Source organism: Bubalus kerabau, chromosome 4 (genome assembly GCF_029407905.1).
Source record: "Bubalus kerabau isolate K-KA32 ecotype Philippines breed swamp buffalo chromosome 4, PCC_UOA_SB_1v2, whole genome shotgun sequence".
In the NCBI taxonomy this organism is placed as follows: Eukaryota; Metazoa; Chordata; class Mammalia; order Artiodactyla; family Bovidae; genus Bubalus; species Bubalus kerabau.
In genome coordinates this window covers 45,894,029-45,905,889 of record NC_073627.1, presented here as the reverse complement: position 1 = coordinate 45,905,889, position 11,861 = coordinate 45,894,029, and the positions used below count along the sequence as shown (strand labels likewise).

Sequence of the window (11,861 nt, the reverse complement as noted above, 5' to 3'; positions counted from 1 at the left end):
GACCATGCGCATTTATCTGTATTTGGATTAAGGATACGGTTCACAAGCCACACAAAATTGAGACAAACTGGAAAACTCAAAGAAAAGTACCATATCTGCTCCCAGCCGCCTAGAACAAAAGATCACATGAAAGATCAGAGGGTGTTTCCACTGTGTCACCAGGCGGATCTTTACCTTTGAAACAGAACTGGGAGTCCGCACTAACTTATTATTTCTGTTGCGGTTCAAGTATAGCCATGGCCTGGTCACAGCTATGTCTTTTGACCTTTTTGTTCCCTTAAAGTCTGTTAACTGGGCTTCCCAGGTGGCTCAGTGGTAAAAGAATCTGCCTGCAGAGGCAGGAGGCGTGGATTTGATCCCTGGGTCAGGAAGATGCCCTGGAGGAGGAAATAGCAACCCACTCCAGTATCTTGCCTGGAGAACCCCATGGACAGAGGAGCCTGGTGGCTGGAGTCCTTGGGGTTGCAAGGAATTGGACACAACCGAGAGACTAACCCACCAACCACCACCACCAGCATGGAAGACTAAGATTTCCCTGCAGCTTCCCCGACTGTCTCTCACACCAGCACAGCTGAGACCCGAATACAGGCGTGTTTCTAGAGGCTGGGACAGAGGGGCCTCACTGTCCGGCAGAGCCAAACCCAGAGCATAGATTCTGAAAACCCAAACCTAAGGCTGTGACCAGGGACAGGTGAGCAAGGCCCCCTCCCAGCCCTTGGGAGCTGTCGAGAGGGTCCATCCACGCCTCTCTCCTACAAGGCAGCCCCCGGAAAGGAGGCTGACAGGGAAGTGATCGTGTCTTTGGCTGCCCAATGTCAACGCGTGCCCTAGACTGTCCCCACCCCGTTCCCTTTTCTTTGAATCCTTCATGTATATCCAAGTGAATGCCGCTTGTTTTTCATGGTCTTAAAAAACAAAACCAAGACAGAAAAGGAGAGGTAGGTGAGCAGGGATGGGCAGGTTTACGGAGAACTCTCAAAGTGCCAAGAACCCTCAGGATGACGGCTGCCCCCATCCCCAACCCCCGCACCTCCAGCTCCTCTGCAGGCCTGAGTCCTTTGGATACACCGTGCACAAGCTGCACAGGGGGCTGCTGGCTGCAGGAAGGGCTTGTGAGGACCCCCGACACGTCCTCCCCCACCACCTCCTTCCTTCTCTCCGAACTCAAGCACCTGGGCCTGAAAGGTGGCCGAAGAGGTTGGTGAGGCATTCAAGCTCCTGGAAGGGGTCATCACTTTGCCCCCGCTCCCAGGGGGAAACAGGGATGGGGGTCAAAGAGCCTGTCGTACTAGAATGCTTTTCAATCCTTGTCCCCAGAGGTAGAATCATTTTGTCCAGTATCTGAAATGCAAGCTTCCCCTAGCTCTCGTCATTACAGTAACTCCTAACGGCTGACCTCGCCCCCGCCCACCTCCACGACCCTCTGCCCCTCGCAAAGGGACCGCAAAACACAAGGACAGCTGACGGCGCAGATGGCGCCACGGCTGCTGCCCAGGCTCACGCTCTGCTGTGTGCACGGCCTCCCCACATACACACCAGTACACATTACACAGCGGTGGCCAGAGACACATTTACAATGTGCGTGGGAGGCCCGGCCCGGGCCGCATCCTCGGGCGGGGTTCTGCCCCTGAATCCTGGGGGCTGGGAGTCCTGCGGCTGCTCTGCAGCCAGCCACCCTCGTCTCAGTGTTTGATCTCAAGGATGGAGGGGTTGTGGTCCAGGATGGCGAGGATGATCTTGTCCATGTACTGCCTCAGCCGGAAGTTGATCTCCTCCTGTTCCTTGAGGGCTTCCATGAGCTGGAGGGAACGAGAAAGCAAGGTCAGAGGCCAGGCGGGGGGCCGGGGTGTGGGCAGAGCCAGTGTCCCAACAAAACCAGCCTTGGAGCCCGGGCACCAGTCTCCGGTGTCACATCCGGGCAGGGGGGAAGGTGCAGAGGCGCAGGCCACACCCCCAGAGAGGCCTGGATCATTGGCCCGTTGGGGGGGCCCAGATGTGTGTGATGTTTTTGATAAAGGCAGAGAATGCTGGCCAGAAGCATTTATAATCAGGAGTGACACCCAATGTCCCAAAACCCTAAGACCGCCTGCTGCTTCCTCTCGCCACCCCCAGTCCTGCCGCTGTCCTTCTCCAGGTCGACTCCTGCCGTGTCCATGGGATGTGCCTCTGCCTGCAGGCTGGAGGCTGGTGCCCGGCTCATGTGGGCACTCCTCAAGGCCAGGGCCAGCTCCTGGCTGTGTATCCCCAGCACAGAGTAAAGGGGTTCGGTGACTCGTGTTGAAATCTAACCTGGGTATCTCGGAGGCCTGATCTTTCATAACCATACCCCAGTGGGGCAGAAAGAGTGGGCTTTGGTGCTAGGGACCTGGGTTCCTCTCTCTCCATAAGCTGGGTGATCTTGGGTGATCCTGGTCTCCCGATCTGTGACATGGAAGTGTTTAGAAAGCCTTCGCGTTCTCAAAAGATTAAATGAAGACATACTGCAAGCAGGTGCCCCCCAAAATGCTAATATCCTTCTCCTGCTGGCTTGGGTCCAGGGGACATCCGGCCTCCCCTGGATCGCACACCAATGACTTCAACGGGCCATTCCGGCACATTCCTGACCGAACGAACTCAAACTCCGCTCTGCTCCCAACCCCACTCTCCTCCCACCACATACAGGAAATCGGAGCAGGTTTATCTCCGCCTGCAGGCTCCTCCTCTCACTGCTCTGCCTCACTTTGACCTCTGCATCACTCGGGGTCACTGCAGATGGGGACTCCCAGGGGGCTAGGCCCTGCCCTGCTTTTCCTGCCCTGGGTCAGGACTCACGGGCGAGGGGCCAGGCTCCACGGCGAGAGCGTGTGGGCATGTTACCTCATCACGAGAGGCTGTGTCTATTTCCGCTGCCAGGGACTGGGCTTTGGTCTGGGTGGCAAAGAGGTTCTTGGCTTCGTAGAGGCTGAGGCTCAAGATTTGCCCATTCAAGTCATCATTCTGATCTCGCAGCTTGTGATTCTCCTGCGGAGGGGGACACAGGCAACTCTGACTCCCAGCGGGACCCACTTCTCTGCATCCATGGCCTCCTGACCACCCCCCAGGGTGTATGTCACTGGCCAGTTCAGGACACCCACAGATGACCTGGCCTCTGCTGGGTTCCAGGGCGAGGAGGGCTGGGTCCTGAGGGGGTTTGGGATCCTGAGGAGAAGTTATAGCCCTGCTCAGGGAGCCAGGTTTCCAGAGAGGAGCATGGCTCCAGACCACCCCTTCTTCCCTGGGGGTGGGTGAGCCAGAAGAGGGGCCCCGGAGGACACCGCCCACTCAGTGGCTCCTTTTCCAACACTGGCCCTTGGTGAGGGAAAGTGATGCTCTGGGTCCCTGGGGTGGCAGGTCAGCTCATCTCCTTGGCTCCTCCTGAAGTCAGGCTCAGAAATCCTGCTCTGGGGAGTTCTTTCCAGGGTCCCCTCGGCTCCTGTGTGCAGCCGGCCCAGTACCATCCTGCCCAGACCCGGGTGACCAGCCCCATGCTCTAGCTTTTTGCAAGGCTCCTACCTGCTCACATCTGGGACCCCAGGCGCCCCCTTGTGGCTGAGAAGGGCTGGGGTTTCTGCTATGGGACGGGAACCTCCAGGAGCCATCCCACAGGGGTAATTTATTCTGCAGGGTCTCTGAGCACCCTCAGGCCCCCGCTGGGTCACTGCCCCTCCTGATCCTGCTTACCCCACCCCCAAGGGCTCCTCAGTCACAGGAGAGTGTCCAGGAACCCTCTGAAATGGACTCTTGAGCTCAGGGTGGGAGACACTGATGTGCAGCTGGGTGAGGTCTCCTTCTCCCACATGCCCAGGACAGAAGACTGGTGTCTGTTTCCCATCACAGATGCTGAGCAAAGACCGACCCTGGGGTTTCCACCCACCTCGCCTGAATGTGAGACGGGGCCGAGCGGGCCTGATGATCAAGGTGTCGGGAGGAGCAGGCAGTTACAAGGGGGAAAGAGGCGCTCCAACGCTCAGCCCCGCATAGGAGACGCACCCCGAGGGGACCCGGACACCTCATCCCCTGGGACGGGGGCTCCCAGGGCCTACCTGCTTGAGCCGCTTGACCTCGTGTTCCAACTCGACCTCTCGGGCCCTGGCGTTGAACTCGCCGAGGCTGGAGGATGAGCTGCGGCCCCTGCCCGGCCGCTCGCAGTCCAGCTTGTACATCTGCAGGTGCTCCAGCTCCTTCCGCAAGTCTTCAATGAGCTGTGGGGGAAGGAGGCTGGTTGGCAGGAGCATGGATACGGGGGGTGGTGGGGTGGGGTAGGGTGGGGCACCCTGGAGCCCGCCGACCCACCTCCTGCGTCGCCTCCCGCTCCTTCTGGAACTCAAGGCGGTTGTGCCGCAGCTTGTCCATCATGCGCTTGTACAGGTCCATCTCATCCTTGAGCCGCAGGCTGGTGTCCTCCAGCCGGTCGGACATGCGCTGCCGCTCCTGCAGCCAGGGAGAGGGGGACGGGGGAGAGTTCCCAGGGGGTCCACTGCGCCCTGGGGGGCTTCGCTGGGGGCCTGGGGCAGCCACCTCGACAACTGGGCAATCAGACCAACCCGCTGGACAGAGCCCTCCGAGGCATGAATTAAAGAAGCAGCTAGACCCCTAATTCTAGAGCTGCAGCAAGAAAAGCCTCAGGTCTCCACAGTCCTTCAATGATGCCAGATGGATTTGAATAGAAGGTAGAAGTCCAAACAGAATCTGGCCTCTTTCTTCTTCTTATTTTCCCCCATAATAAAGAAAAACGTAGTCACTATATAACATTTGGAAAATTAGAAATATGCAAAGACAAACTATTTGTATTTTGTTCCCTTCTTTTTTTTTTTTTTGGCTAGGGCAATGAGTATTTCAGAAACTAGAAACTAAAAGGCCAGAGACAGCCAACATGGCCTCTCTGTGGATTCAGCTCAAGATCCAAGTCTGAGCAATGCCTGGACCTAACGCTCACCTCATCCAGCTTCTCTGTTTGTGACTTGAGCCGAGTCACCGTTGTTCTAAGCTCGGTGTTTTCTTCCTCTAATTGCTGCACCCTGGGGAAAGGAGGACAAGAATGTCAGACATGGAGATTATCTCACAATCTGACAGTTTGTAGCAATTCTCAGCTCCCTAGAGGAAGAAGATATCAGAAAATGAGAGAGAAAGAGAGAATATGAATTGTTCCAAATGCTGGTATGGCTTTGAGCTCCCTGTCATCCAAGGCAAAATGATAAAGATCCTGAATTATCATCATCTTTGAATAAAAGGAAAAACTCACTTGGGAATGCAGAAGAGCACGGGGCTCTTTGTACATACATGCTTAGGGCCTGAAACACCCTGTGGGGGGAAGAGGCAGCAGTGGTATTTTTCTGCTAAATGGACAGTCTTCCTGTGGTGTCCATGGCGGGGCCCTCCTGTGAGGATCCACAGCTTGAAGGCAACGAACGCACCATACTTGGTTTTCGTTCTCCCTTGGGGCTCTTCCCTTCGCGTGTTCTCTGACGCCCATGGGCAGTGGTTCTGACCGTCTAACCCTCTGTGTTAGTGTTCACAAGGGGGTGTCCAGGTCGGTTTTACGTGATCCAAGAAGAGGGGCCGGTGAGCTGGACCATCAGCCAGTGGCCCTGGGATGGTGCTGCGCCATTCCCAGTAGGGGGTTCCCTCTCCTTCCCACTGTCACATCCTCCTTGGATGGAGGGCTTCTTGGCCCCAACTGTCCTCTGGGCTCCCCAGGAGAAAAAAAACCCTCTCCAGGGCTTGAGGGGAACTCAGACCTGCCCCCCAGCTGCCTCAGAGGAGGCCCTCATGAGAGGCACAGAGCACCCGAGGGAACAGCGGCCCCTGGGGTCAGGTAAAGGGCAGGGTTCCGGGACGGCTCCCACAAGGGCCGGCTTCCTGGGCTCTGGCCTCGCCCTGGCCCCAAACCCACCATCTTCTCCCACCTGCATCCCAGCCACCTCTCAGCCAGCCAAATGCCCGGCTGTCAGAAACAGGCAGAGGACGTGATGCTGAATGAGGGACCAGGCTCATTAAGAAACAGGTGCAAAACAACAGCTTCTAGAACATGAGTGGACAATTAAGGGAAATTGTGTGTGTGTGGGGGGTGTTTCTGATTGCATGGAGGTTTGGCCCGCCCAGTCCCCTTTGGGCCAGCTTGACCCTGCCGTTCGTGAGGTGCAAGGTGAGAGACCACCTCCCACCCCAGGCTGGGCCGGGCAGACTCTCCAAGGCTCAGCTCAGAGCCTGGGACAGCAAGGGGCCTGAGGAGAAGGGGGGCAGCCATCCACTGTGTCAGGGGCCCAGGAGGGCCTCTGGCCTGGGTCAGGGGGGAGGGCCTTGGACATCCTCAGAGCCCCCACCTACGTGCAGTGTTCAGCTGTGCCGCAGCCCGTCTGCCTTCCTGCTCACTCTACAGGGAGGCTGATGGATGGATACTGAGGCCCAGGAAGAGACAGAGGACGTCCAACGTGCTGGAGCTAGTGGGTGACCACGCCAGGGCCCCAGGTCGTCCTCCCCTGCCTGCCTCCCGTGCAAACAGCTGTGGCCGAGGCCGAGGGGCAGCCCTGCGCAGCCTCTGCCCCAGCATCCCCGGGTCAGGGCGCCCGGGTCGGGGTGGGGAGAACCCAACAGCAGGGGGCGCTCCAAGCCTGGGCAGCAGACCCAGCCCAGGACTCAGGGCAAGACCTGTGTGTGTGCATATTTCCTTAACCTATTCTCTACCTGATAGATAAAACATCACTTCCATTTCGATCTGCTATGAAAAATGTTACTTTGAACATTCTTTTACCTGCTTCCTAGAGAACACACCCAGGTGTTCAGGTATCAAAAGGAGAACTGTTAGGACTGGAGGCCTCCCCGTGGGCTCAGTTTTCCCATCTAAATAATGGGACCGCGTCTGCCCACAGAGGCCTCAGCAGGACCCACCTGGTGGTGAGCAGCTCGATCTCCGTGCTGCGCTCGCGCTCCAGCTTGCTGTAGGCTTCGCGGTGGCGCCTCGCCTCCTCCTCCAGGGCCTGCTCGGCCGTGGTCTCCTGATCCTTCACCATCTCCTCCAGCTCGTGCACCCTGTGGAGAGCCGCGTGGGCCCCAGTGCAGGGCCAGCTCTTGTGGCCTCACTGTCCTCCCCTCAACCTAGGCTGTGACCTAGGCCGGGAACCCCGGACCCCACATCACCGACCCCAACTGTGGGCCGGCAGCTCTACTGACAGATGAACAGGGGATCCCGCAGCAGCTAAGGAGAGGCGGGCCCGCCACACACACCACCGAGGGGCGGTGCTGGCAGTCGGTCCAGAGGGGAGAAGCGGGTCTCCCAGGGTGGCACGGAGAGGGCTGGCCTCACCGCAGCCGGATCAAACAGCCCGGAGGCCTCGCCTCCTCTTTTCACTCCCTCCCTTCCAGGCCAGGATGCCTCTGATCAACAGTTCAGCTCACTGGGCACCTTGACCGCAAACATAGGCACGTCCTGCCTGGTGGTGAGCACGCCAGAGCTGGGGAAGGCCTGGCACCCCTGTGGACCTTCTAACCCTGTGACTGGTGGCCTGGACAGTGTACCACTTCGGGACACGACCCTCTGTGAGGCTGACCCTCCGGGCTGCACAAGAGGACCCATCTTTGAACCCTCCAAGGTTGAGGACCAGACCCTGGGTGGGGATCAGTTTACCAAGTGTCAAGAGGGTTATACTCTACACGCACCACTTCTTCAAGTTGTGTTCAGTGGGCCTCTGTCGGAGGGAGGGTGCAGCAATGCCTGGACCCCTCCAACAGGTGGCAGGTGTGAGCCCCTGACTCCCACCAGTCTCTCCCTCTGTAAAGCTCGTCCTCTGGAACGGAGCCAGGCTCTCCTTGTTGCAGGACAGACAGGAAATGGGTCCCAACTTCTACTTTTGACCCGAGCTGGGGCTGCAGACCTGGAGGGCTGAGGTCAAGCTCTGCCTGTCTCCCTGTCCCCCAAAGACCTGTCCTCCTGGGCGCCCAACACGGGCAGGGCCCACAGCAAGGCGCTGACAGGTCACAGACCCTCAGAGCTAGACGGACATGCAGGTCACCCCCGCCCCGACCTCCCCCGGGGCCGTCGCAGCCGAGGCCGGCCTGACCTGTGCACCAGCTGTGTATTCTCCTGCTTCAGCTTGCTCTTCAGGTCCCCGTTGGTCAGGCTGTCGTTCTCCAGCTCTGTCACCTTTTTTTCCAGGAAGCTCACCTACCATAAAGGGGTGGCGGAGAAAACCTTTGAGTCCACGGCACAGCGAACCCAATGATGGTGGGACTGAGGACAGGACCCCCACTGATGGTGTGTGAAGAGGAGTCATGTTGGGGGTGGGGGTGGGGTGGATGTGTCCAGGTGAGCGGGGCTGCCCACCCCCAACTCCTGGGTCTCCCATGTCCCCAGGCAGTAGCTCAGAACACCCTAACCCCACCCCAGGGGGCACGCGCGGCGAGTCCCGTCTGCCCACGCCCGCCCTGGTGCACCTTCTCTGTGATGTCGTTGTCACAGGAGTCGATGCTGTCCCGGAACAGGTCCTCGGTGCTGCCGTTGCTGCTGCTAAAGTTGCTGCTGTGCATGAGCTGCCTGGGGGTGCGGGGTGGGGGGGAAATGCATGTCTGTGCATGAGCTGCGGGTGGGGAGGGGAAGGCCTGTCTGGCTGCAGGGGCCTTGGGGAGACTGGGGTTCAGACTCAGCCTATGGGCTAGGGGAGCACCCCAGACCGCTGGGAGAGTACCAGGAACCCCCCAAGGAGGCCGCCCTCCCTCAGTCAGGGAGCAGAGTGGCCTGACCCCTGACCTCAAGAGATCGCTCTGCCCAGAGGACAGCAGAGAAGCTGCGATGGCCCTCCTGAGCCCCGGCAGACGTGGTCAGTCCATCAGGGACTTTCCTCCCACTCCCTGTGCTCACTGGGGGGTCCAGCTAAGAGGTGACGTGGGACCCCAGCTAGTGGAGGCACCCTCCCCCAGCCCCACCTCCTGAGCCCCTTCCACCTGGGAACCACCCCAGTGAGGCGGCTGGGCACCACAATCCAGGATGAGGGCCTGGGCTCCCTGAGACCACCCAGCCCCCCAACCAGGCTGGCTCCTGCTATGTCGCTGGGGACCCAGGCATGGGTAGGGGGATGGAAACCCATCCAGGATGTGCAGGACCATGGGCTAGTGGGTAGAACTGAAAAGGGGCTACGGCTGTCCAGGTGACCCCTTACCTGAGGCAAAAACCCCTGCTGCTCCCCAGCAGCCCCCACCTCCTACTCCGTGCCAGGCAGCAGCTGGGGTCTCAGCCAAGAGGCTGCCCCACCTCAGTGCCTGGACCCTTGCTGCAGCTCCCAGGGCCCCAGGTGTGGACCTGGGCAAGTCTGCAGGAGAGCCGGTGCGGGACATGGTGGGCCCAGGAGCAGAGGGACCAGCTCCAGGGGAGACCTTCATGCCCCATCTCTGTCAGCGGAAAGCCCAGGGCCTCTGCTGGTAGAGCCGCCTGCTCCAGAGCACAGGGAAGCACATGGAGTGTGGGGCGGACTGTGTCTTTCAGGGCACCCCTGGGGTGCCTGCTAGAGGCAGGGGCAGCTGCGGGTTCAGAGAGGCTGAACCCTGCCAGGAGGGACACTAGATAGGCCAGGGAGGAGCCCAGCCCTTCTTTCCTGGAAGTGGATCTTTTGCTGCCTGCATTGCCCTGGGACACCTCATCCCCTCCGTGCGTCCAGCCACATGTGGGGCACTAGCTGGGTCTGAGTTGCTGGCACAGAGTTGGCCACCCTGGCAGCAGGAGTGTAGTGCAAGAGGACAGCATTCAATGCGAGCTACCCTGCTCAGATGGTAAAGAATCTGCCTGAAACGCAGGAGACCCGGGTTCGATTCCAGGGCCAGGAAGATGCCCTGGAGGAGGGCGTGGCAACCCATTCTACTATTCTTACATGGAGAATCCGATGGACAGAGGAGCCTGGTGGGCTACAGTCCATGGGGTCACAAGAGTTGGACACGACTGAGTGACTAACACACACATACACACCCCAAGGGGGGTGCCTTACCGTCCAAAGGCTGTGCTGGAGATCTTTCGATTGGGGCTACACAGAGAGACAGAGAAAGAGAAAAGTCCATTGAACAGAGGGGCCTCTAGCCCACTGCTTCCTCTGCCCTGGCCACAGGATACACAGATGCAGGCGAGGCTTTTTTCTGCCCACTGAAGGGAATTTACACATCAGCTTGGCCCTCAGAACTGCTCCCGATCACCGGCCAGGAGAGAATGGGGCCCCCGACCACCAGCCAGGAGAGAATGGGGCCCCTAGTCACCGACCAGGAGAGGGTGGGGACCCCCAATCACTGGCCAGGAGAGAGTGGGGGCCCCAGTCACTGACCAGGAGAGAATGGGGCCCCTAGTTACCGACCAGGAGAGGGTGGGGGCCCCCAATCACTGGCCAGGAGAGAGTGGGGGCCCCCAGTCACTGACCAGGAGAGAATGAGGCCCCTAGTCACCGACCAGGAGAGGGTGGAGACCCCCAGTCACTGTCCAGGAGAGAGTGGGGGCCCCCAGTCACTGACCAGGAGAGAGAGGGGGCCCCCACCCCGATGCTTCTTCCCCGGGTCCGCCCCCACCCTGACCCCTACACTGGTCTCTGGGGCCTCACCTATTGGCCTTCAGGTTTTTTAGCCGGGCTTCCAGGTCGTTAAGCAGGTTGATTTTCTTGCAGCACTGAGAGCAGTAAACATCCAGCAGCTCGCTGTTGTATGCATGCCGCATCTTTCGAGGCGTCTGCCCCGCGCTGGGTCATAAGAAGGAAAAAGGTTCACCTTCAGAGCCGCTGTCCAGTTTGGTGCCCCATCCCGCCGAGCTTATTACTAGGTTCTCTGAAACCTGTGAGCCCTGTGTGTGTGTGTGTTTGGGGGTGGGGAGTGGAACTAGAACAGTAGAGCTCCCTCCTCCAGTGCTCTCAAAGACAGGAAGCCAACGAGTTGTACCCATTTCACAGAGGAGGAAACTGACAGTTAACGTCAGAGTAAGCAATGACTCAGCTGCGTGGGAAGGTATCAACATGTCACTTGGCATCTGCGGCCCCTCAGGCTGGTTAATTTGGTTTCTTTCCCAAGATAGAAGGAAGGAGGAATTCCAGACCCCCAACCCCCAGCCCCAATCAGGATTCAAAGGCAGTTCCCGCCCATCTACAGGAGCAGAGCCCAGTTAGTTCACGCCTCTGCCTGCCGAACCACCCCCGGGATGAGGCAGGATTGGTTCTGCCACTTTTCCTGGATCCCAAAGGCCGCTGTAGACCGAGGGGCCACCTGGAGGACACTGACGACCCCAGGTCCGAGTAGACGTTGGTCCTGGTCTCGTCGTCCGGGCAGGGGCTGCTGGGGGCACAGTCCACGTCATCCGCCTCCCCGTAGTCCTCAAACTGCTCCTCATTGCTGATGAGCGAGGTGGTGGAGTGCGTGGAGAGGTCTGACGTGGTCACGGATGGAGGGTGGCCCAGGGACCTGAGTGGACAAGGGCCAGCTGCGAACGGGGGGCAGGGGGGGTGCCACAGTCCATGGGGGACAGACAGGCCAGGACACCAGGACCCTGACGACGAAGCCTGTCCTTCCTGACCCGGTTAAGTACACTCTGGGGAGCGTATCCTAAGGGAAACATCTCATCACAGAAAAAGTTTCTGCTCCAGAGATGTTCAAATCGACGTTTCCACAGGGAAGCAAAACACTGCTTACAACTCAATGGCTTATTGAAGCGACACTGAAACGGCTATTAAGTGATAGCACATATCAGTAAATGAAATGATCACACAAACTGCAGACTCTCAAACTGTTGTGGAAGGGTTTGTGAAAAAAAAAAAAAAAAATTGGCAATAATGTGGAAAAATTAAAACTCAAAGCTTTTTTAATTAAAAAAAGTTTTTTTAAATTAAAAC

At 58.6% G+C, this 11,861-nt stretch overlaps 1 protein-coding gene across 2 annotated transcripts in view; it reads right to left on the bottom strand.

The window, feature by feature from the left end:
* Positions 1-11,861, bottom strand: part of RAB11FIP4 (RAB11 family interacting protein 4) — a 39,395-nt gene continuing 27,534 nt past the window's right edge. The window contains exons 3-14 of one of the 2 annotated variants that reach the window (XM_055577193.1): positions 11,239-11,433; positions 10,587-10,721; positions 9,990-10,025; positions 8,449-8,548; positions 8,076-8,179; positions 6,907-7,047; positions 4,955-5,036; positions 4,312-4,449; positions 4,062-4,220; positions 2,857-3,000; positions 2,290-2,421; positions 1-1,799 (exon numbers count right to left, since the gene is read on the bottom strand). In XM_055577193.1, the coding sequence (XP_055433168.1) occupies positions 1,683-1,799; positions 2,290-2,421; positions 2,857-3,000; positions 4,062-4,220; positions 4,312-4,449; positions 4,955-5,036; positions 6,907-7,047; positions 8,076-8,179; positions 8,449-8,548; positions 9,990-10,025; positions 10,587-10,721; positions 11,239-11,433 (1,483 nt within the window). In that variant the 3' untranslated portion in view covers positions 1-1,682. The remainder of the gene's footprint in view (positions 1,800-2,289; positions 2,422-2,856; positions 3,001-4,061; positions 4,221-4,311; positions 4,450-4,954; positions 5,037-6,906; positions 7,048-8,075; positions 8,180-8,448; positions 8,549-9,989; positions 10,026-10,586; positions 10,722-11,238; positions 11,434-11,861) is intronic. The other variant, XM_055577194.1, reaches the window with a different exon arrangement.